This window comes from Hyla sarda, chromosome 2 (assembly GCF_029499605.1).
Source record: "Hyla sarda isolate aHylSar1 chromosome 2, aHylSar1.hap1, whole genome shotgun sequence".
Classification (NCBI taxonomy): domain Eukaryota; kingdom Metazoa; phylum Chordata; class Amphibia; order Anura; family Hylidae; genus Hyla; species Hyla sarda.
The window spans coordinates 170,130,356-170,153,743 of record NC_079190.1 but is presented as its reverse complement, the minus strand read 5'-3'; the positions used below and the strand labels follow the sequence as shown (position 1 = coordinate 170,153,743).

At 41.4% G+C, this 23,388-nt stretch overlaps 1 protein-coding gene across 2 annotated transcripts in view; it reads left to right on the top strand.

Annotated features, from left to right (window-relative positions):
* The window catches only part of NALF1 (NALCN channel auxiliary factor 1), a 603,144-nt gene extending 580,981 nt beyond the window's left edge, over positions 1–22,163 (top strand). For both annotated transcript variants that reach the window (XM_056555726.1, XM_056555727.1), the window contains one exon: positions 17,799–22,163. In XM_056555726.1, the coding sequence (XP_056411701.1) occupies positions 17,799–18,097 (299 nt within the window). In that variant the 3' untranslated portion in view covers positions 18,098–22,163. The remainder of the gene's footprint in view (positions 1–17,798) is intronic.
* Positions 22,164–23,388: the final 1,225 nt, after the last annotated feature.

Here is a 23,388-nt window from a genome sequence, read left to right as displayed (position 1 = left end):
CATGATGCCCTGCACACATTCAAGGCACCCAGTGCCAGAGGCAGAAAAACAACCCCAAAACATCATTGAATGTCCACCATATGTCACTGTAGGTGCTGTGTTCTTTTCCTTGTAGGCCTCATTCCATTTACTGTAAACAGTAGAATAATGTGCTTTACCAAAAAGCTCTATCTTGGTCTCATCTGTCCACAAGACGTTTTCCCAGATGGACTTTGGCTCAAAAAGTTCATTTTGGAAAATGTAGTCTTTTTTATGTCTCTGTGTCAGCAGTGGGGTCCTCCTGGGTCTCCTCTCATAGCGTTTCATTTAAATGTTGACGGATAGTTCACGCTGACACTGATGCTCCCTGAGCCTGCAGGACTGCTTGAATATCTTTGGAACTTGCTTGGGGCTGCTTATCCACCATCTGGTCTATCCTGTGTTGACACCTTTCATCAATTTTTATTTTCGGTCCACGCCCAGGGAGATTAGCTACAGTGCCATGGGTTGCAAACTTCTTGATAATGTTGTGCACTGTGCACAAAGGCAAATTTAGATCTCTGGAGATGGACTTGTAACCTTGAGATTGTTGATATTTTTCCACAATTTTGGTTCTCAAGTCCTCAGACAGTTCTCTTCTCCTCTTTCTGTTGTCCATGCTTAGCATGGCACACACTGACACACAATGCAAAGACAAAGGGAGCTCTCCTTTTTATCTGCTTTCAGGTGTAATTTTTATATTGTCCACACCTTTTATTTGCACAAGGTAAGTTTCCACAATTTTGAAAGGGTGCCAATATTTTTTTCCAGACCATTTTTGGAGTTTGGTGTGACATTATGTCCAATTTACTTTTTTTCCTCCCTTTTTTGGTTTAGTTCCAATACACACAAAGGGAATAGACATGTGTATAGCAAAACATGAGTTTCTGCAATATTTTTCTGTGAGCAATACTTCATTGTTTTTTCTAGAAAAAAATCCAGGGGTGCCAAGAATTACAGCCATGACTGTACATACAGCGCCCAGGACTCACACCAGCCCCACACCAAACCTCCGATGCATTTTGCCAGAAAAGGTTTTATCCAGGAGTCAATATATAAAGCCTGGATAAAGCCTTTCCTGGCAAAACGCGTCAGAGGTTGGGAATAAGCTGCTGCCAAACTCCTCTGTCAGCTTACCTTAAAAACAAAAGCATCAGGCATGTTGAAATCCAACATGCCTGATCCTTTTACAAATTTGATTGTAGGTCAATACCAGTGGAATTGTTAGTTGTAGCTGATTTTAACCGGGTACTCCGACATCAGGTAAAAATGAAAGAAAAATGTAGCAGAAGCATATAGCATTGCTTACCTGTGTTCCCTGGTTTTGAAATCATTACAATTCATTTTTGTTTTGGGTCCTGTATTTCTTGGTTTAGCAGTTGCTTTGTACTAAAATTCTCAGAACACATATAGTTACATAGTTACATAGTTAGTACGGACGAAAAAAGACATATGTCCATCAAGTTCAACCAGGGAATTGAAGTTTAGGAGTGCGGCGCGATATTGGGGAAGGGGTGGGATTTTATATTTCTTCATAAGCATTAATGTTATTTTATTCCAGGAATGTATCTAATCCTGTTTTAAAGCTGTAAATTTTTCCTGCTGTGACCAGTTCCTGAGGTAGACTGTTCCATAAGTTCACAGTTCTCATGGTAAAGAAGGCATGTCACCCCTTGAGACTAAACTTTTTCTTCTCCAGACGGAGGGAGTGCCCCCTCGTCCTTTGGGGGGGTTTAACCTGGAACAGTTTTTCTCCATATTTTTTGTATGGGCCATTTATATACGTTTATCATATCCCCCCTTAAACGACTCTTCTCAAGACTAAACAATTGTAACTCCTTTAATCGCTCCTCATAGCTAAGATGTTCCATGCCCCATATTAGTTTAGTCGCGCGTCTCTGCACCCTTTCAGCACCACAGTGTCCCTTTTATGGACTGGTGACCAAAACTGAACAGCATATTCCAGGTGAGGCCGTACCAATGCTTTATAAAGGGGGAGTATTATGTCCCTGTCCCTTGAGTCCATGCCTCTTTTTATACATGACAATATCCTGCCGGCTTTGGAAGCAGCAGCCTGACATTGCATGCTATTCTGCAGTCTGTGATCTACAAGTACACCCAGATCCTTCTCTACCAGTGACTCTGCCAGTTTAATCCCCCCCCTAAGACATACGATGCATGCAGGTTATTAGTACCCAGATGCATAACTTTACATTTATTCACATTGAACCTCATTTACCAAGTGGATGCCCAGACACTTAGTCTATCCAATTCATCTTGTAACCTATACACATCCTCTATAGACTGTACCATGCTACAAAGCTTGGTGTCATCGGCAAAGATAGAAACAGAGCTGTTAATGCCATCCTCTATATCATTGATAAATAAATTAAACAACAGCGGGCCCAGTAATGAACCTTGGGGTACACCACTAATAACCGGGGACCAATCAGAGTATGAATCATTGACCACCACTCTCTGGGTACGATCCATGAGCCAGTGTTCAATCCAGTTACAAACCAAAGTTTCCAAACCCAAAGACCTTAACTTACCTGTCAGATGTCTATGAGGGACAGTATCAAACGCTTTAGCAAAATCCAGAAACACTATGATGGACATTTATCAACGGGTTTAGTCAGGTTTTCTTTACTATAATTGTCGCAAAATTGTCGCAACTGCGACTACGTGTGTTCTCGTGCGACAATTTGCATGAAGAACACGAAAAGCAAGAAAATTCAAACTTGCTTACGTAGTAAATTTTTCAAAATGGATTTGCTTTAGTCGGGTATTTATCAACTGCGACAGTCGCAACTGCGCAAAAAAAAGTCGCAACAAGGTTAAAAATTCACTAAATTTACTCCAGCTCAAACATGGAGCAGAAAAAGCTACTACCAAAGTAAAAAAGGAAAAATTGCTTACGTGAAAGAAAATTATCAACAGGCTGAAAGCAGTTGATAAATAAGTCGCACATAAGCAATAAAAAAGTAAGGAAAAAATTACTAAAAAAAGGAATACATAAGCAAATATTGATAAATGTCCCTCTATATCCACAGCCATTCCTCTGTCAAGGCTTCTACTCACCTCTTCATGAAAGCAAATTAAATTGGTTTGACAACTTCTATCCTTAGTAAACCCATGCTGGCTATCACTTATAATACAATTATCCCCTATGTATTCCTGTATGTAATCCCTTATAAGTCCTTCAAACTATTTACCCACAATGCACATTAAACTTACCGGTCTATAGTTTTCTGGGGAATACCTAGAGCCCTTTTTGAAATTGGCACCACATTCGCCTTGTGCCAGTCCCTTGGCACAATACCAGACACCAGTGAATCTCTAAATATCATGAACAGGGGTACAGATATTACTGAACTTAATTTTCTAAGAACTCTTGGGTGCAATCCATCTGGCCCTGGAGATTTGCTTACATTTAAATTACTTAACTTACCTTGTACCATCTCTACATTAAGCCAGTTCAGTACATTACATGATGTGTTACCGGCACTGACCTGGCCAATGTCAGCTCCTTCTTCTCTAGTATATACAGAACAAAGAACCCATTCAGTAGCTCTGCTTTCTCTTGATCGCCCGTGACAACCTCCCCATTATCATTATCAAGGGGTCCTACATGCTCTGTCCATGTTTTTTTTGCATTTATATATCTAAAAAAATATTTAGGATTAGCTTTGCTTTCTTTGGCCACCTGTCTCTCATTTTGAATTTTTGCTGTTTTTATTACATTTTTATAGATTTTATTAAGCTCTTTGTACTGTTTAAATGTTATAGCTGACCCATCAGATTTGAATTTTTTGAAGGCAATTTTTTTGTTGTTTATTGCTCTTTTAACATAATTTGTCAGCCATGTAGGATTTAGTTTTAATCATTTATATTTGTTCCCCTTTGGTATATATTTAGCTGTATAGTTATTTAGAGTTGATTTAAAGATGTCCCATTTACCTTCTGTATCAGTATTTGACAACACCTCCCCCCAGTCTATGTCCTGTAGTGCAGCTCTCTGCCCAGGGAAATTTGCCTTTTTAAAGTTATATGTTTTTGCCTTCCCCGCCTGTCTTTGTTTTCTACATTTCAAATCAAAAGTAACTATATTGTGGTCGCTATTACCAAGGTTTTCCCTCACAGTTACATTACCAACCAGCTCTGCGTTGTTGGAAATGATCAGATCCAACAAGGCATCACTTCTTGTTGGGTCCTCCACAAACTGGCCCATAAAATTATCCTGCAATAAATTTAGGAATTGTCACCCCTTTGTAGTTTTAGCCAGCCCCCGACCCGAATCTATATCTGGATAGTTAAAATCTCCCATTATTACCACTGTACCTGACCGGGCGGCCCTCTCTATTTGTTTATGCAGCCGACCTTCTATCTCTTCAGTGATATTAGGGGGTCTGTAGATTACACCAAGTATTATTTTTTCAGTATTTCCCTCCTTTTGTAATTCTACCAACAGTGATTCCACATCCTCAGAATCATCACACACTATGGCATCGTTCACACTGACTTTGATACCACTTCTTACATACAGACAGACTCCACCACCTTTTCTGTTCATTCTATCTTTGTGAAACAATGTAAACCCCTGCAGATTGACAGCCCAGTCATGCGAGGAGTCCAGCCCCCAATGACCCCAACTATATCAATATGTTCCTCCAGTATTAAGGCCTAAAGCTCCATAATTTTATTTGCTAGGCTTCTGACATTTGTGAACATACACTTTACATTTCCATCCTTTGTGTTATTGGGGTTAATGGGATTCAAGGGTGTGAGTTTTATTTTCCTATGAAGCCTATTACTATTAATTATTCTAACCCCTCCCTCCGCTCCACCCCCAGGTACATTTATAATTCCCACCTCTCTACTATCTACACTATCTTCCCCCTCTTTGCTGTAGGTTCCCTCCCCCAAGTCCCCAGTTTAAACACTCCTCCACCCTTCTAGCCATCTTCTCCCCAAGCCCAGCTGCACCCTCCCCATTGAGGGGCAGCCCGTCCCTACGGTAGAGCCGGTAACCGACAGCAAAGTCAGCCCAGTTCTCCACGAACCCAAACCCCTCCTTCCTACACCAGCTTCTGAGCCACTCCTTTACCTCCCTGATCTCCCGCTGCCTCTCTGGTGGGGCTCGTGGTACTGGCAGTATTTCAGAAAATACTACCTTGGAGATCCTTGCCTTAAACTTGCGGCCTAAGTCCCTGAAATCATTTTTAAGGACACTCCACCTACCTCTTACTTTGTAATTGGTGCCAATATGTACCATGACTGCTGGGTCCTCTCCAGCCCCGCCCAGCAACCTGTCAACCCGATCCGCGATGTGCCGAACTTGTGCGCCAGGCAGACAACACACTGTTCGGCGATCCCGGTCTTTGTGACAGATCGCCCTGTCTGTCCCCCTAATAATTGAGTCCCCCACCACTAGTACCTGTCTGGCCTGCCCTGTACTCCTCCCTCCCTCCTTACTGAAACAGACACCCCCCTGGCAGTCAGAGGCAGAGTCCTGCTGCAGTTCTGCTAGCTCTGTAATGGCATCCCCCTCATCTGCAAAGCTGTCAAACTTGTTGGGGTGTGCCAGTTCAGGACTAGCCTCCTTGACACTTTTTCCCCTACCCCGCTTTCTAACTGTAACCCAGCTAGCTGCCTGACTGTCCTGCACCTCCGTCCCACTGTCCTCCCCCACCTCTAATCCCGAGAGTACTTGCTCAGTGAGCAGGAGACTCCTCTCCATGTTGTTAATGCTTCTCATTGTTGCCAGTCGCTCCTCTAGATGCAGGATCTGGGCTTCCAAACGAACAACTAGCACACATCTCGCACAACAATATGCACCCTCAAACTGTTGTTCAAGGATTGCATACATTGAACAGGATGTACATTGGACTGCATTTTTCAACATGGAGGCCATCTAGTTATGGGGATTTCACAAATGTATAGGCAAAAACAGACAGTCAAAATTACACTTCAAATTTTTTGTAGACCTTTCAGAAATTCAGAAATTAACACTCACAGCGATCTCAACCTCCTGCTTTCAAACTTCTGTTTTTGAAACTCCTCTTTCACGCCCCCTCTTACACAGCAACACTCAGAAGAGCAAGCTCTCAGTAAGAGTCCCAAGCTAAGATTTATAGACCTGTGCCAATCTACTCCTCCTCCCCCTAGAGGTGGAACAGAGAAAAAAAAAAAAAAAAGCAGAAAAAGGGTGTTTAAACTCTAACAGTTATCCCACTATGTGCAAGAGAGAAAGACTTACCCAAAATATGAATGTGGACTATAGGCAGTTGCACCCACTCCACAGATTCACTCCGCACAACCGATATTCACAGTTTTTGAAACTCCTCTATCACACCCTCTCTTACACAGCAACACTCAGAAGTATTTGTGTCCCAATAAATATATATTTATATGTTTATAGGACAGGGATATGGTTATGTAGACTGTAGGGGCTGGTCAAAGATGGTGCTTGAGCTCAGAGACCAGATACAGCCAAACCTCCTAAGACAGCAGAGGATTAAACATTATCTGAAGCCAGTACAATTAGTGCTAATACTATATTAGTAATTTTTTTCTTTTTTGCTTTTTTTTTTTTTTTGGGGGGGGGGGGGGTAGTAGTTTTATTTAAATACAATTTTCTGAAACCAAACCACTCCTTTAAGGTGCTCAGCCATCTCACTTTGCACACTTTGAACTTTACAAGGTGGCCCCTACTAGAACTGTAGACACCTTTATAAATATACTAGTCTTAATGAGAAAATCTTTTAATAAGAGTGTTTCCTCCTTGGCGTTTAAGCTTCAATCAAAGATTATTGCAGTGGAAGACCACACTGACCATCTGGAGTGCCAGATGGAAAAGTTCTTCACAGCACAAAATGAAGTGGCTGACAAGCACAAGAGGAGGATGTTAGGTGACTTACATGCAAAGCAACTGATGCTATAGATGGATCTAGAGTGAACAACATTGAATGAGGATTCCTGAAGATGTTGCATTGGAAGAACTTTCTGCATTCATGAAGTGCTGTTTCCTTGCATTTGTGACATTTCTTTCAGAACTGGACCTAATGTTTAACCATAATCACAAATAGAGATGAGAAAACTCTTCAAAAGTTGGGCAAAAAAAAAACCTCTGGTAAAGAGTTTTGTTCGTACTAGGCTTCGTTTTCAAAAGGTCAAAACCTGAACTTTATCAAAAAACTAAAAAGACATGTATAATAATGTCTAAAAACCCTTAAAGCCCTATATAACACTGTTAGGTCACCTAGGGGTGTATCTTAGTACTTTTAACCCCTTAAGGACACATGACGTTCTCATACGTCTCCATTTCCGAGTCCTTAAGGACACATGACGTATGAGAACGTCATGTGTTTTACCGCCCCCCCGCAACCATCTGGAGCGGAGCCGGTGCCCGATGCCTGCTGAAATCGTTCAGCAGGCATTGGGGCATATTGCCCAGGGGGGTCATTATGACCCCCCATGTCGGCGATGGCCGCAGATCGCTGGACAATTCAGTCCAGCGATCTGCGGCGGATTCCGGGTCAATCGGGTCTCCAGTGACCCGGTGACCCGGAATTATTGGCTGATCGGGGCCGTCAGAGACGGCCCCGAACAGCCAGAGCCAGCAGGGGTGAGGTGGCACTGGTGCCACCTCACGATCGCCCTGATTCGTCGGCCGGATTACCGGCCGACCAATCAGGGCGCCTGCTGCGGGTGTCACTCCCGCAACCCGCTCCGCCCCTCTTCCGGAGGACGTGAGCGGGACGTGCACCCCGGGTGCTGGGGACCCCGATCCCCGGCGTCCCTGTTGGGATCGGGGCCCCAGGAGCAGCGGCGGCAGCGACGACGAGGAACTGACCTGTGCGGCGAGGATCGTTGGAGGTGAGTGACAGCCTCCTGCTGTTGCTTAGCAACAGCTCCCAGCATGCAAAAAGGGCATGCTGGGAGATGTAGTTATGCAACAGCAAGAGGCAGACCACCACAACTCCCAGCATTCCCTTATGGGCATGCTGGGACTTATAGTTTTTCAACAGCTGGAGGCACATTCTTTCTATGGAAAAGTGTACCTTCAGCTGTTGTATAACTACAACTCCCAGCTTGCACAATCAGCTAAAGTGCATGCTGGGAGTTGTAGTGGTGCATCTGGTGGTTGCATAACTACAACTCCCAGCATGTCCGTTGGCTGTCGGTGACTGCTGAGAGTTGTAGTTTTGCAACAGCTGAAGGCACACTGAGTTAAGTAGCAAACAAGTGTGTCTCCAGCTGTTGCATAACTACAATCCCCAGCATCCCCAGCCAAAGTAATATGCCTTCAGCTGTTGCATAACTACAAGACCCAGCATGCCCTTCCGCTGTCCGTACATGCTGGGGGTTGTAGCTTTTGCAACAGCTGAAGGCACACTGGTTGCAAAACACTGAGTTTGTTACCAAACTCGGTGTTTCACAACCAGTGTGCCTCCAGCTGTTGCAAAACTACAACTCCCAGCATGCACTGATAGACCGTACATGCTGGGAGTTGTAGTTTTGCAACGGCTGGATGTCCCCCCCCCCCCCCCAATGTGAATGTACAGGGTACACTCACATGGGCGGAGGAGTACAGTAAGTATCCGGCTGCAAGTTTGAGGTGCAGCAAAATTTCTGCCGCAGCTCAAACTGCCAGCGAGAAACTACTGTGAACCCCCCCGCCCGTGCGACTGTACCCTAAAAACACTACACTACACTAACACACAATAAAATAAAAAGTAAAAAACACTACGTATACACATACCCCTACACAGCCCCCCTCCCCTCCCCAATAAAAATGAAAAACGTCTGGTGCGCCACTGTTTCCAAAACGGAGCCTCCAGCGGTTGCAAAACTACAACTCCCAGAATGCACTGATAGACCGTACATGCTGGGAGTTGTAGTTTTGCAACAGCTGGATGTCCCCTCCCCCCAATGTGAACGTACAGGGTACACTCACATGGGCGGAGAATTACAGTAAGTATCCGGCTGAAAGTTTGAGCTGCGTCAAATTTTCTGCCACAGCTCAAACTGCCAGCGAGAAACTACTGTGAACCCCCGCCCATGTGACTGTACCCTAAAAACACTACACTACACTACACTAACACAAAATAAAATAAAAAGTAAAAAACACTACATATACACATACCCCTACACAGCCCCCCTCCCCTCCCCAATAAAAATGAAAAACGTCTGGTACGCCACTGTTTCCAAAACGGAGCCTCCAGCTGTTGCAAAACAACTACTCCCAGTATTGCCAGATAGCCGTTGACTGTCTAGGCATGCTGGGAGTTTTACAACAGCTGGAGGCACCCTGTTTGGGAATCACTGGCGTAGAATACCCCTATGTCCACCTCTATGCAAGTCCCTAATTTAGGCCTCAAATGCGCATGGCGCTCTCACTTTGGAGCCCTGTCGTATTTCAAGGCAACAGTTTAGGGCCACATATGGGGTATCGCCGTACTCAGGAGAAATTGCCTAACAAATTTTGAGGGGTCTTTTCTGCTATTACCCTTTTTAAAAATGTAAAATTTTTGGGAAAACAAGCATTTTAGGTTAAAAAAATATATATTTTTTTACATATGCAAAAGTCGTGAAACACCTGTAGGGTATTAAGGTTCACATTACCCCTTGTTACGTTCCCCAAGGGGTCTAGTTTCCAAAATGGTATGCCATGTGTTTTTTTTTTGCTGTTCTGGCACCATAGGGGCTTCCTAAATGCGGCATGCCCACAGAGCAAAATTTGCTTTCAAAAAGCCAAATGTGACTCCTTCTCTTCTGAGACCTGTAGTGCGCCAGCAGAGCACTTTTCACCCCCATATGGGGTGTTTTCTGAATCGGGAGAAATTGGGCTTCAAATTTTGGGGGGTATTTTCCGCTATTACCCTTTTTAAAAATGTAAACATTTTGGGAAAACAAGCATTTTAGGTAAAAAAAAATTTTTTTTTACACATGCAAAAGTTGTGAAACACCTGTAGGGCATTAAGGTTCACGTTACCCCTTGTTACGTTCCCCGAGGGGTCTAGTTTCCAAAATGGTATGCCATGTGTTTTTTTTTTTTTTGCTGTTCTGGCACCATAGGGGCTTCCTAAATGCGGCATACCCCCAGAGCAAAATTTGCTTTCAAAAAGCCAAATGTGACTCCTTCTCTTCTGAGACCTGTAGTGCGCCAGCAGAACACTTTTCACCCCCATGCGAGGTGTTTTCTGTATCGGGAGAAATTGGGCTTCAAATTTTGGGGGGTATTTTCTGCTATTACCCTTTTTAAAAATGTAAAATTTTTGGGAAACCAAGCATTTTAGGTAAAAAATATATATATTTTTTTTTACATATGCAAAAGTCGTGAATCACCTGTAGGGTATTAAGGTTCACTTTACCCCTTGTTATGTTCCCTGAGGGGTCTAGTTTCCAAAATGGTATGCCATGTGTTTTTTTTTGCTGTCCTGGCACCATAGGGGCTTCCTAAAGGCATGCCCCCCAAAAACCATTTGTCGCTCCATCCCTTCTGAGCCCTCTACTGCGCCCGCCGAATCATTAACATAGACATATGAGGTATGTGCTTACTCGAGAGAAATTGGGTTTCAAATACAAGTAAAAATTTTCTCCTTTTTACCCCTTGCAAAAATTAAAAAATTGGGTCTACAAGAACATGCGAGTGTAAAAAATGAAGATTTTGAATTTTCTCCTTCACTTTGCTGCTATTCCTGTGAAACACCTAAAGGGTTAATACACTTACTGAATGTCATTTTGAATACTTTGGGGGTGTAGTTTTTATAATGGGGTCTTTTATGGGGTATTTCTAATATGAAGAACCTTCAAATCCACTTCAAAACTGAACTGGTCCCTGAAAAATAGTGAGTTTGAAAATTTAGTGAAAAATTTCAAAATTGCTGCTGAACTTTGAAGCCCTCTGGTGTCTTCCAAAAGTAAAAACTCATAAATTTTATGATGCAAACATAAAGAAGACATATTGTATATGTGAACCCAAAAAAAATATATTTTGAATATCCATTTTCCTTACAAGCAGGAAGCTTCAAAGTTAGAAAAATGCAAAATTTTCATCAAATTTTGGGATTTTTCACCAAGAAAGGATGCACGTTACCATAAAATTTTACCACTAAGTTAAAGTAGAATATGTCACGAAAAAACAATCTCGGAATCAGAATGATAACTAAAAGCATTCCAGAGTTATTAATGTTTAGAGTGACAGTGGTCAGAATTGCAAAAAATGCTCCGGTCCTCAAGGTGTAAAATGGCCTGGTCCTTAACCTCTTCAGGACATAGGGCGTATGGATACGCCCTGAATCCCGAGTCCTTAAGGACCGAGGGCGTATCCATACGCCCGTGGGAATTCCGGCCCCCACCGCTAGCCGGTTGGGGACCGGAGCCGGATGCCTGCTGAAATCGTTCAGCAGGCATCCCGGCATATCGCCCAGGGGGGTCATTATGCCCCCCCATGTCGGCGATCGCCGCAGATCGCTGGACAATTCAGTCCAGCGATCTGCGGCGATTCCGGGTCAATCGGGTCTCCGGTGACCCGGTGACCCGGAATTACTGGCTGTTCGGGGCCGTCTCTGACGGCCCCGAACAGCCAGAGCCTGCAGGGGTGAGGTGGCACTGGTGCCACCTCACGATCGCCCTGATTCGTCGGCCGGATTACCGGCCGACCAATCAGGGCGCCTGCTGCGGGTGTCACTCCCGCACCCGCTCCGCCCCTCTTCTGGAGGACGTGAGCGGGTGCGGGAAGACGACCCCCGGTGCTGGGGACCCCGATCCCCGGCGCCCCTGTTGGGATCGGGGCCCCAGGAGCAGCTGCGGCGGCGGGACTGACCTGCAGCGTCTGGATCGTTGGAGGTGAGTGACAGCCTCCTGCTGTTGCTTAGCAACAGCTCCCAGCATGCAAAAAGGGCATGCTGGGAGCTGTAGTTATGCAACAGCAGGAGGCAGACCACCACAACTCCCAGCATTCCCTTATGGGCATGCTGGGACTTATGGTTTTGCAACAGCTGGAGGCACATTCTTTCTATGGAAAAGTGTACCTTCAGCTGTTGTATAACTACAACTCCCAGCTTGCACAAACAGCTAAAGTGCATGCTGGGAGTTGTAGTGGTGCATCTGCTGGTTGCATAACTACAACTCCCAGCATGCCCGTTGGCTGTCGGTGACTGCTGAGAGTTGTAGTTTTGCAACAGCTGAAGGCACACTGATTGTGAAACTCAGAGTTTTTTTTTACCTAACTCAGTGTTTCACGACCGGTGTGCCTCCAGCTGTTGCAAACTACAACTCTCAGCAGTCACCGTACACCATGCACCGTACATGCTGGGAGTTGTAGTTTTGCAACAGCTGGAGGCACACTGGTTGTGAAACACTGAGTTAGGTCACAAACTCCGTGATACATAACCAGTGTGCCTACAGTTGTTGCAAAACTGCAACTCTCAGCAGTCACCGACAGCCAACGGGCATGCTGGGAGTTGTAGTTATGCAACAGCTGGATGTCCCCCCCCCCCAATGTGAACGTACAGGGTACACTCACATGGGCGGAGGCTTACAGTAAGTATCCGGCTGCAAATTTGAGCTGCCGCAAACTTTCTGCTGCAGCTCAAATTGCCAGCGAGAAACTACTGTGAACCCCCCACCCGTGCGACTGTACCCTAAAAACACTACACTACACTAACACAAAAAATAAAATAAAAAGTAAAAAACACTACATAAACACATACCCCTACACAGCCCCCCTCCCCTCCCCAATAAAAATGAAAAACGTCTGGTACACCACTGTTTCCAGAACGGAGCCTCCAGCTGTTGCAAAACAACTCCCAGTATTGTCGGACAGCCGTTGACTGTCCAGGCATGCTGGGAGTTTTGCAACAGCTGGAGGCACCCTGTTTGGGAATCACTGGCGTAGAATACCTCTATGTCCACCCCTATGCAATTCCTAATTTAGGCCTCAAATGCGCATGGCGCTCTCACTTTGGAGCCCTGTCGTATTTCAAGGCAAGAGTTTAGGGTCACATATGGGGTATCGCCGTACTCGGGAGAAATTGTGTTACAAATTTTGGGGGGTATTTTCTGCTTTTACCCTTTTTAAAAATGTAAAATTTTTGGGAAAACAAGCATTTTAGGTAAAAAAAAAAAAATTTTTTTTACATATGCAAAAGTCGTGAAACACCTGTGGGGTATAAAGGTTCACTTAACCCCTTGTTACGTTCCCCGAGGGATCTAGTTTCCAAAATGGTATGCCATGTGTTTTTTTTTTGCTATCCTGGCACCATAGGGGCTTCCTAAATGCGGCATGCCCCCAGAGCAAAATTTGCGTTCAAAAAGCCAAATGTGACTCCTTCTCTTCTGAGACCTGTAGTGCGCCAGCAGAGCACTTTTCACCCCCATATGGGGTGTTTTCTGAATCGGGAGAAATTGGGCTTCAAATTTTTAGGGGTATTTTCTGCTATTACCCTTTTTAAAAATAAAATTTTTTTGGGAAAACAAGCATTTTAGGCAAAATTTTTTATTTATTTTTTACATTTGCAAAAGTCGTGAAACACCTGTGGGGTATTAAGGTTCACTTTATCCCATGTTACATTCCCCGAGGGGTCTAGTTTCCAAAATGGTATGCCATGTGGGTTTTTTTTGCTGTTCTGGCACCATAAGGGCTTCCTAAAGGTAACATGCCCCCCAAAAACCATTTCAGAAAAACGTACTCTCCAAAATCCCCTTGTCGCTCCTTCCCTTCTGAGCCCTCTACTGCGCCCGCCGAACACTTTACATAGACATATGAGGTATGTGCTTACTTGAGAGAAATTGGGCTACAAATACAAGTAAAAATTTTGTCCTTTTACCCCTTGTAAAAATTCAAAAATTGGGTCTACAAGAACATGCGAGTGTAAAAAATGAAGATTGTGAATTTTCTCCTTCACTTTGCTGCTATTCGTGTGAAACACCTAAAGGGTTAAAACGCTGACTGAATGTCATTTTGAATACTTTGGGGGGTGTAGTTTTTATAATGGGGTCATTTATGGGGTATTTCTAATATGAAGACCCTTAAAATCCACTTCAAACCTGAACTGGTCCCTGAAAAATACTGAGTTTGAAAATTTTGTGAAAAATCGGAAAATTGCTGCTGACCGTTGAAGCCCTCTGGTGTCTTCCAAAAGTAAAAACTCATCAATTTTATGATGCAAATATAAAGTAGACATATTGTATATGTGAACCAAAAAAAAATGTATTCGTAATATCCATTTTCCTTACAAGCAGAAAGCTTCAAAGTTAGAAAAATGTGAAATTTTCAAATTTCTCATCAAATTTACGGATTTTTCACCAAAAAAGGATGCAAGTATCGATAAAAATTTACCACTATGTTAAAGTAGAATATGTCACGAAAAAACTATCTCGGAATCAGAATGATAACTAAAAGCATTCCAGAGTTATTAATGTTTAAAGTGACAGTGGTCAGATGTGCAAAAAACGCTCCGGTCCTTAAGGCCAAAATGGGCTCCGTCCTGAAGGTGTTAAGGGGTTAAGCTGCTTTAAGTCAAAGTTAATTTTGAAGACAGCAACACGGAAGGCTTGTTTAAAAACACACTGCACTAGCAGATTTTTTATGATTTTTTTAAAGCTAAAAATGGTTAAAAAAAATGCAGTTTCAATGGCAGATGCCTTCTGGTGTTTATACACACAGAGAGCTATCATAATAAGCAATAACTTTTTGCAAATGGTCCAAAAATTATCCAATTTGGCGAGTAGCAACAAGGTTGGTGTCCTAGAAAGTATGCAAAAGTAAAGCAAAAACCTCCATGCACTATTGTTTTAACAATTACCACAGAGAAAAGCTGTAAGGCTGGGTTCACATATATCAGGCATCCTGCATAGTTTCCCTCCTGCGTGCATTGAAGAGAACTGATGATAGAACTGATCCCATTCATTTGAATGGGACAGTTCCCAATCATCAAACATCTAAATTTTGATGCCGGATGGTTGGACACTCCGGAGGACATCAGACAGTCATCAGTTGTGGCATCACTTTTGTCGAGATCAAGGCTGAGTTCACCTATGTTGGATGCCGGACATATGTGAAACCAGCCTAACACTTGCAACTGAAACATATTTTGTACTGGAAGAATAGATGCAGAATGCATTCTTCAGTGCTGCCTTAACTACAGTTATTGTGTTTGCGTGGCCCTACTCCTATCTGTGTTGTTCACTACCTAGTGTCCGTCACAGAGATCTTCACCTAACACCTGCTATATCAAAAATGGCTGCTAAAGCTATGTGCATAGGCTTCTGTAGTGAGTTAACATCACCTCCTATTCTGCCTCCTGATTGACTGATCACCGAGGTCATGTGATCATTCCTCCTTTTTGCAATGTGTTTATTTAGCAAGTTTGGACCACATACCAAAAGTTTAAGTTCATGCCAAACCAAACTTTTTGCAAAGTTCTGACTGAATTTGGGTTCTACAGTTTCGGTTCACTCTCCAATCACAAAGTTCTTAAGTCAAAATAAGCCCCTCCAAAAATGAAATCTCGCTGCTGTCAACAATACTTTACTTACTGGAAAATATCACAATATGCCTCTTTTGCAAAAGAGAAAACAATGGCTCCCACAGCCCCCTCTATCTGAGGAATTACACCTAGCCTCAGGTTAGAATATTTTTTTGTGACCTAAATGCCTTCTGTTGAGCTTAATATCCTTTGTGCCATTATTCCCCCCCTCCCTCTGATCCCCTTTTGCCAAAATTGGATAATGGCAAAGGGAATCAGAGGAAGGGGAGAATAATGGCACAAGGGGATTAAGATGGAGAGAGGGATAATGATTACCCCGCCCCCTCCATATTAATCCCCTTGTGCCATTATTCCCCCCTCCTATCCCCCTGAGCCAATGTATGATATACATACAATAACACCCTCCCATACACCGGTGTTATACTTAGTTTAACATGCTTACTAGGCCTGTGTCTATACCATTCGGGTGACGTCTTTCTGCGCTGTGCCGGTACCTCCGTGCAACATCAGGGACGTCACACATCAAGTCCGGCAGCCACTGCAGCTCATGTAAAGTGGCCACAGCCACAGCTCCGCAAATTGCCGTATCCCCCCCTGCATAACCCTTGGAGTACCCCTAGGGGTACGCATACCCCTGGTTTAGAAACCCCCTGGTATAGATGCAAGAAGTTGTGACAAGTTAGGTCAGACTCTTATGTATTATATAACATATGTCTTATTTTTTGAACCACAGGCACGAGATAAAGAAGGTGCCAGCTCCATGGGTCCCTCACAAGGGCTTTTTAGTAACAGGAATACATTTTATAATTTTTGTAGGGACATTTATATGGGGGAGATTTATCAAAACTCATGGAGAGGAACAGTGGAACAGTTGCCCATAGCAAACAATCAGATTGCTATTTTAATTTTTAAAAAGGTCTCTAAAAATGAAAACTGTAATATGATTGGTTGTTATGGGCAACTGCTCCACTGTTCCTTTACACAAATTTTAATAAACCTCCCCCAAAGTGATTACACGATGGGGGTATGACAGTAAGGACTCCAAACAGAATTTCCAAACAGAGACATTTTGCCTGGAATACTGGTGCAGCAGCCTCCAATTGTTTTTGATGGGATTCTGCTGCACTGTGCACAATGCAGAATTTCCACAGTGGAATTAATTTCTAACATTGGGGGAAAAGTAAAAATTGCCATCAATGGAGACAGATTAGAGGAGTGACTGGGAGATTTGGGAGTTCAGCGGCATTTATCCTTTAAGGCCCATTCACCCTACAGAATATCCACCCAAATTTGGGCGTGCCCTAGTACCAAATTTATTTAGCCTATGCCTGTTGCGCACGGAATGTCCTCCCTGGAAACTCTTTAGGTAGATTTTATGTAGCATGAATGGGCCATATGGGTAAATGCCACTCAACAGCCAAATCTTCCTCTGATTCCTCAAATTGAATGTAATGTATCCCAAATAGTCGACTCCCCCAGAAATACCAATGCTGCCACCAGGGGGATTAATAGTTTACGGGCAGGGTCACACGGGGCGCATCTGCAGCGTATATCACGGTGGCAGTCACAGTGGGACTTCAGAGCGAGATCTCGGCTGCGGCCGGGTAACTCTGCATGTCTGCTCGTAGCGGCGGATTTCTACAGCAGCCGAGAACTCACTCTGAAGTCCCACTGTGACTGCTGTCGGCACACCCACAGAGTGAAATACGCTGTGGATGCACCCCACCTGTCCTAAGGATGTATTCAAAATTACAGTATCTGAAGCTGAATGATTTGAAGCTGAAGATTTAATAATGCAGAGTTCAGTGTAAATTAAATGACTGCACACAGCTTCAAACCTGCAGCTCAAATCACGTGCATCAAATCTGCGGCATCAAATCTGAAACATCAAATCTGCAGCATCAAATATGCGCAGAATACGGTATGTGTGAATACACCCTAAATCCCCATAGAGAACAAATGAAGCACTGGTCATACATGCATACTCTACATCATTCATTCAAAGCACCATTTTTTCTCTGTTATTGGGATTGGGGTTCTTGGGCCCAGCAGCTGGAGACCCACTGATCAGCTTGGAACTTTTGATGCTGATAATGCCTCTTTAATAACTAGCTTTTACAGTAAAGTATGCATTCTTCCTATTTTCTTTTTCTGATAACCATCTCATATTTACATAGCATAGAGACATTAATATTTCAGAGAGACTGATGAAATTGTCTTTGTTTTATGCAGTTATTAATGATTTATTCAGAATACATCAATTCACTTTGTCCTGTCTTGCAGGGCTGTATGAACACTATCCAACCAATGCAGAACCAGAATGCTGTGATGTCAGATGGGATTTATCGAGAGATAACCAACCCAAAGGGACTAAAAAACAACAACAGGACTCAACGTTGTGTCACAGGACATCACTCACAGCTTCATCAGCATCCAGACTGTGTAACAGCAAACTTAAACTGTGTGTTCTTGTACTGATACTATTACATACCGTACTAGCAGTTTCAGCAGCACAAAACTCAACAGGACTGGGTTTTGAAAACATAAGAATTTTGGAAGACCATTCAACAAATGAGGAATAGAAAAAGGGAAATATTTCACTGGAAAAACACACTTCTGGCCCACTCCAGCAAAACGCTACAGTCACATGTAATAAAACCGATGTGCTTGTACCTTATGACTAATTTTTACAAGTCAGTCTGTGTAAAAATGGCTAGACGGGCCAAGCTCCAATCTTCAAGGACAAAATGGGACAGCTTTTTATTGACTAAAAGGCTGCATGGTGACTTAAATTTCTCACACCATTTTATACACTGTGTTTTAATGTATGGATTTTTGTTTGATTTTGCACTTGTTAATACAGGATTTTATTTTTTGGGATGGTTTCTCAAAGCTATACTGAGTCTTTTCACTGTCTATCAATTTCTAACCATTGTCTGTACTCATCTTTTATGTCCTGTCAATTTCTACTATTCAAGCAGAAGTGCTATGAACACAAGCATAGCAAACAATAACAAAACTAGCATCCATTCTGCCCATATAAACCATTGTTTTACCCATTTCCTTAAAGCAAAAAACAAAAATAAAAACGAATACAACATATATCACAAAACAAGAGAATTATAGAATCTGCTTAGTTTTAACTGTGTGAAATGTAATATGTACACCCAGGGACAACAGAATGGGAAAATCTTGTGGACTATAGTTGGGAGAGGGTAAAAACACTTAAAAATAACACTCTTACTTAAAATTTTGGGCAGATACTCCATTTTCTGTGAACCTATAGCAAAATGTGTTGTTCAAGTTCCCATTCAAAAAAAAAAAAATGTCCAGTCTTTTCACTGGTCAGTTGAACATGAGCAGCCTTTCAGAATTCTGTATGTTGATCCAGTTAAGCTCAGTGAGTAATATAGTTGAAGGCCTTCACATTGGAGGTAAAAATTGTGGCATTCATTGTGAATTCTGTGTTCATTTCTGCTGTAGTTACAGTATTTCGTATCATAAAGGTACAGTTTATTTATATATGTACACTAGCAACATTCAGATGGAAGTCCAGAGGAACACTGAAACCTTTTTTTTATTGCTAATTTCCTTCTAAACTAGTAAAGCAAGTGGGTCTTTGTTCAATACAGGGATTTCATTTTTTGGGTGTAATAGAAATTAACTGGTTAGATCGGTTGCAACATTGGTCAATAAAGGACAATAAAGTACCCTATTGGTCCTACCAGCATTAGTTATAAGAGATATGACAACTGGAAATAGATATTTGCACTTGCTGTAGCTGATAAAATTCTTGTTATGATTGATGGCATTTGCTTTGGATAAATGTAGGTATTTATTGGCAATCTAAAGCTAATAGCCATGAGACTGGGGCTGTGGCTAGTATGGAGCTGCGTGGTCTCCATATGTTGCTGTACACCGTGCAGGGTGCCATATGTAAAGATGCATTTTCCTCCAATAGCAGTGCATGATAAGGAATATGACAGGCAAAAAAATCCATATAAATTTGTATAAAATTGAGCTCCTGTGTAGTTGAATGAGAGCCCTATTACAGCACTGTACAAAAAGAAGCAGGTATATGGCCATGTGCATGAGGCTTTAGAATTAGGGAGTGCTGTATATACTGTACTTAGAGGGGTCTTCGAGCTGAGAGGTATTTTAAGCTAATGCCTTCCTGTCGAGTGAACACAATAGTAGCTATAATCACCTACCCTGCTCCACCAAAGCTTCTGCTTTAAGGCTGCCTGGTACCCTCTGCTCCCTTCTTTTTTCTAGTACTTGTTTGTTCTCCTGTTTGTTCAGACAGGGACTACTACTTAGCCCAGTGATTGGCTGAGTGGGAAGTTCCTACTGAACAAAATGTCTAAGGAACCAGGAATAGGAGCAGAGCAGCAGGGACTGAGCAGCATCAAGTGACAGCAGCAGGGAAGGTAAGCATAACAACTTTTTTTTTTCACATCAGCCAAAATACCTCACTTCTCAGAAAACCCTTTATAGTAGATGTTTAAGATTTGTAAAAAAAAAAAAACATGGACTTCAGTATTACAGCTCCACCACAAGGAGGCTGTGCTACAATATTTCACAAAGCTTGCAGATATTAGTGCACCATTGTGGAAAAAAATTAGACCATTTTTTTCTTTTTCTCATTTAACTCCTTTACATTAAAAAATCTCCAACCAGAAAACATATGTATAAACCGGTGCAGTAAATGGATTTATTGGGTGGGATTTATCAAAACCTGCCCAGAGGAAAAGCTGCCAAGTTGCCCATAGACCAATCAGATTGCTTCTTTCAGTTTTTTAGAGGCCTTTTCAAAAATGAAAGAAGCGATCTGATTGGTTGCTATGGGCAAATGAGTAACCTTTCCTCTAGACAGGTTTTGATCAATCTACCCCATAGTCACCAAGTCCAAAACAAACCCCATTTAAGTCCTGTTTAGAACGCTACTAGATTGTATTATCAAGAAATAGGTATGAACAAGATAACAGAACAGAATGCAATTGTGGGTTAGCTTGTATTATACGCCAGCGACTATGTTTCTATTTGGAGTAGGCACCAGTTATTGAACCCTCTGTGCACATCTGTGAATGCTGATATTTATTGAGATTACAAAGCTCAATTTAATCGATTACAAAGAGGCCTATGACATCTTACAGTATTTCAATGTGCTTAAGTGGATACCATACCATGCAGTGGTATATGTTCATTAGCATTGCCGCCATTTAAAAAACAACATTTTTAAGTTGTTTATTTTACATTTTGCAGTAACATATTAAAGGAAGGAAAAACTTATAAGGGCTGTTAAAATAATTAAACTCAGTTTCCTTCCTATTCTCTTTCTACACTTGGGAAGTGCACTTCAACAATGTTTGCTGTGTAGCAGGGATATGAAGGAAAATACTTTAAGAGCAAACACAATGTCTTGTTTGAGAGGCCTCCCCTATTATACGCTTCATTTTTACTTCTTGTCTCTACTTCATCAACTACCTGAGATACGTAGGAAGAACTAATACTATGCATTTTTCACTTTTAACCAACATTCTTCTTAGTACTAATCGTAAAGAAATTGCGCTGAAACTCGTAAGTGAGTCATTTGTACATAAAAGCGCAATAACAAAAAATTGCACCAGAAGTAAAAAAAAAAATTGAAAAAAAAAATTATCTATATATGTGTGATATTTATTTATGTTATCTTTTTTGAATCACCTTCAGTATCATCTTTATGTTCGGGAATACATGGTGCTTTTCTTGTCGGTCAGGCACGTTGTAATGTCATTTACATACTGCAAAAATAAGACTAGTAGAATGAATAATATATATATATATAAAAAGCCTTAATTAATGGTAGAATGTAGATTTTTAGGTAGATAGTGTATTTAAATATAGTGGAGCAATAACTGGGTGGTACGCTAGTACAATAGAGAAGAGCAATGATGGGGCAATGTTTAAAAAGCACTTAGCAGGTGAGCTCTTGTTCAACTGATCTACTGTTTAAGTACCTGTATGTATGGTCAGTAAACAGTTTGTTCTAACCTTTATCTACCTCTGCTGGGCAAAGGCCAATCAACAGTCTTTTCTTTATGTTGTTGTGCTATGTGTACTATGTGTCATATCAATTCCATTTTCATTCATCTTTTTACATATTGCACCATAACAGTAGCAAAGTTCTTATAATTCATATCAATAAATGGTACTTTGGATTGTCAAAATAATACAATAATACTTTTGAAAACTCTGAAGCTGCTGTATTCTTCTATGGTATGACTGGTAAATAAGACTTCTATGTTTGTCTTCTGCTTAAAAAAATGTGGAATTATGATTGTGTCATGATATTTAAAGACAGATTTCAGGAAATTAACAAATGTTATAATGTCATCTTAGTTGCCAATTTATCATTATAATGAATGAACAGTCTACCATATTGCTGGTTCATATATTGTATGTATGTAGCTTAATACAAATATGCAACTTTGACTGGCATTCATACTCTATCCCACTACATCTTCTACAGTATCTATCTATCTATTTATCATCGATCTATCTATCTATCAATCTATCTATCCATCCATCCCTCCATCCATCCAGCACTCCAAATAGATTAAAGCAAAAATGTTGTTTATTGACCCATGGTCAGCAGTGGATGCGACGTTTCAGCGGCATCTCGACGCCTTTCTCAAATATGCTTGAGAAAGGCGGCGAGATGCCGCTGAAACGTCACATCCACTGCTGACCATGGGTCAATAAATAGCGTTTTTGCTTGGAGTTTGGAGTGCTGTTGGTGCGACTGGGATTAGGTTACTATCCACGAGCACCCACGGCCTCTACTTACTGAAAAGGTTGTGCTGCTTCCACCATTGGTTCATCCGTCCACCTATATCTATCTATATCTATCCATCCATCCATCCATCTATCTATCTTTCTATCCATCCATCCATCCATCTATCTTGATATCCCCTTACTAGCATTGCACAGAATAAGCAGGAGTTGGCAATTAGGATTAATCATTGTAATTCTGTTACTATATATATTTTCCGTTGTTACCTTCAAGTTGCTAAGAATTGTGTATTACATCAATAAAACTTTAAACGATTTTAGACCCTTCCTAAACAGAGGGTCTCCAGGTTTTACTGGAGCTCAGGTATATTATTATCACTGGAAGAAGTATTTAGTATACAGTATGTTTTATGAATGTACTATATATATTTCTATGTGTATGTTCCACTGCTCAAATACACTTATATATTAAGGATTTTGCAATGAGATTTCTATATCTGCATTTCTGAGAAGAATTTATGGTAAAAACATAGATGCACAGACAAATATTTTTATATTTTATTTATAGGTTATTTTATTTATAATTTTAAGTATAATCAAGACCATCTCCTGATATATAATTAATAGCATATGCATAGTATATAGTAAGAAATTCCAGTTGTACAACCACTGGATTAAAATAAGAAAGAATGTTAGGATAGAATTATTTATGAAATATATTTTTATGAGGATACAAAGTGATTTTATATGGTGCCAGACAGACAGTCTATTAACAGAGTATACAGTATTTACATTTTATGTTGATTTTGCTTAAAATATATCCATTCAAGAGTGATTTTTCCTTTTTTTGGCTAGCATAGAAAAGAGTTGTTAATAATAATTATACCTGTATTTTTACATAGGAAATAAAGTTTATTCTTATTAGTTACAATATATATATATATATATATATATATATATATATATATATATATATATACATTTTTTTTCATTTGGTACTGTACTGGGTTCCAGCTTTAGAAATATAGTATATATATAGTTTTTGGATTGCATTTTTAAATACATGTTGAGGTAAAATGTGAGGGTGCATTACTAATAC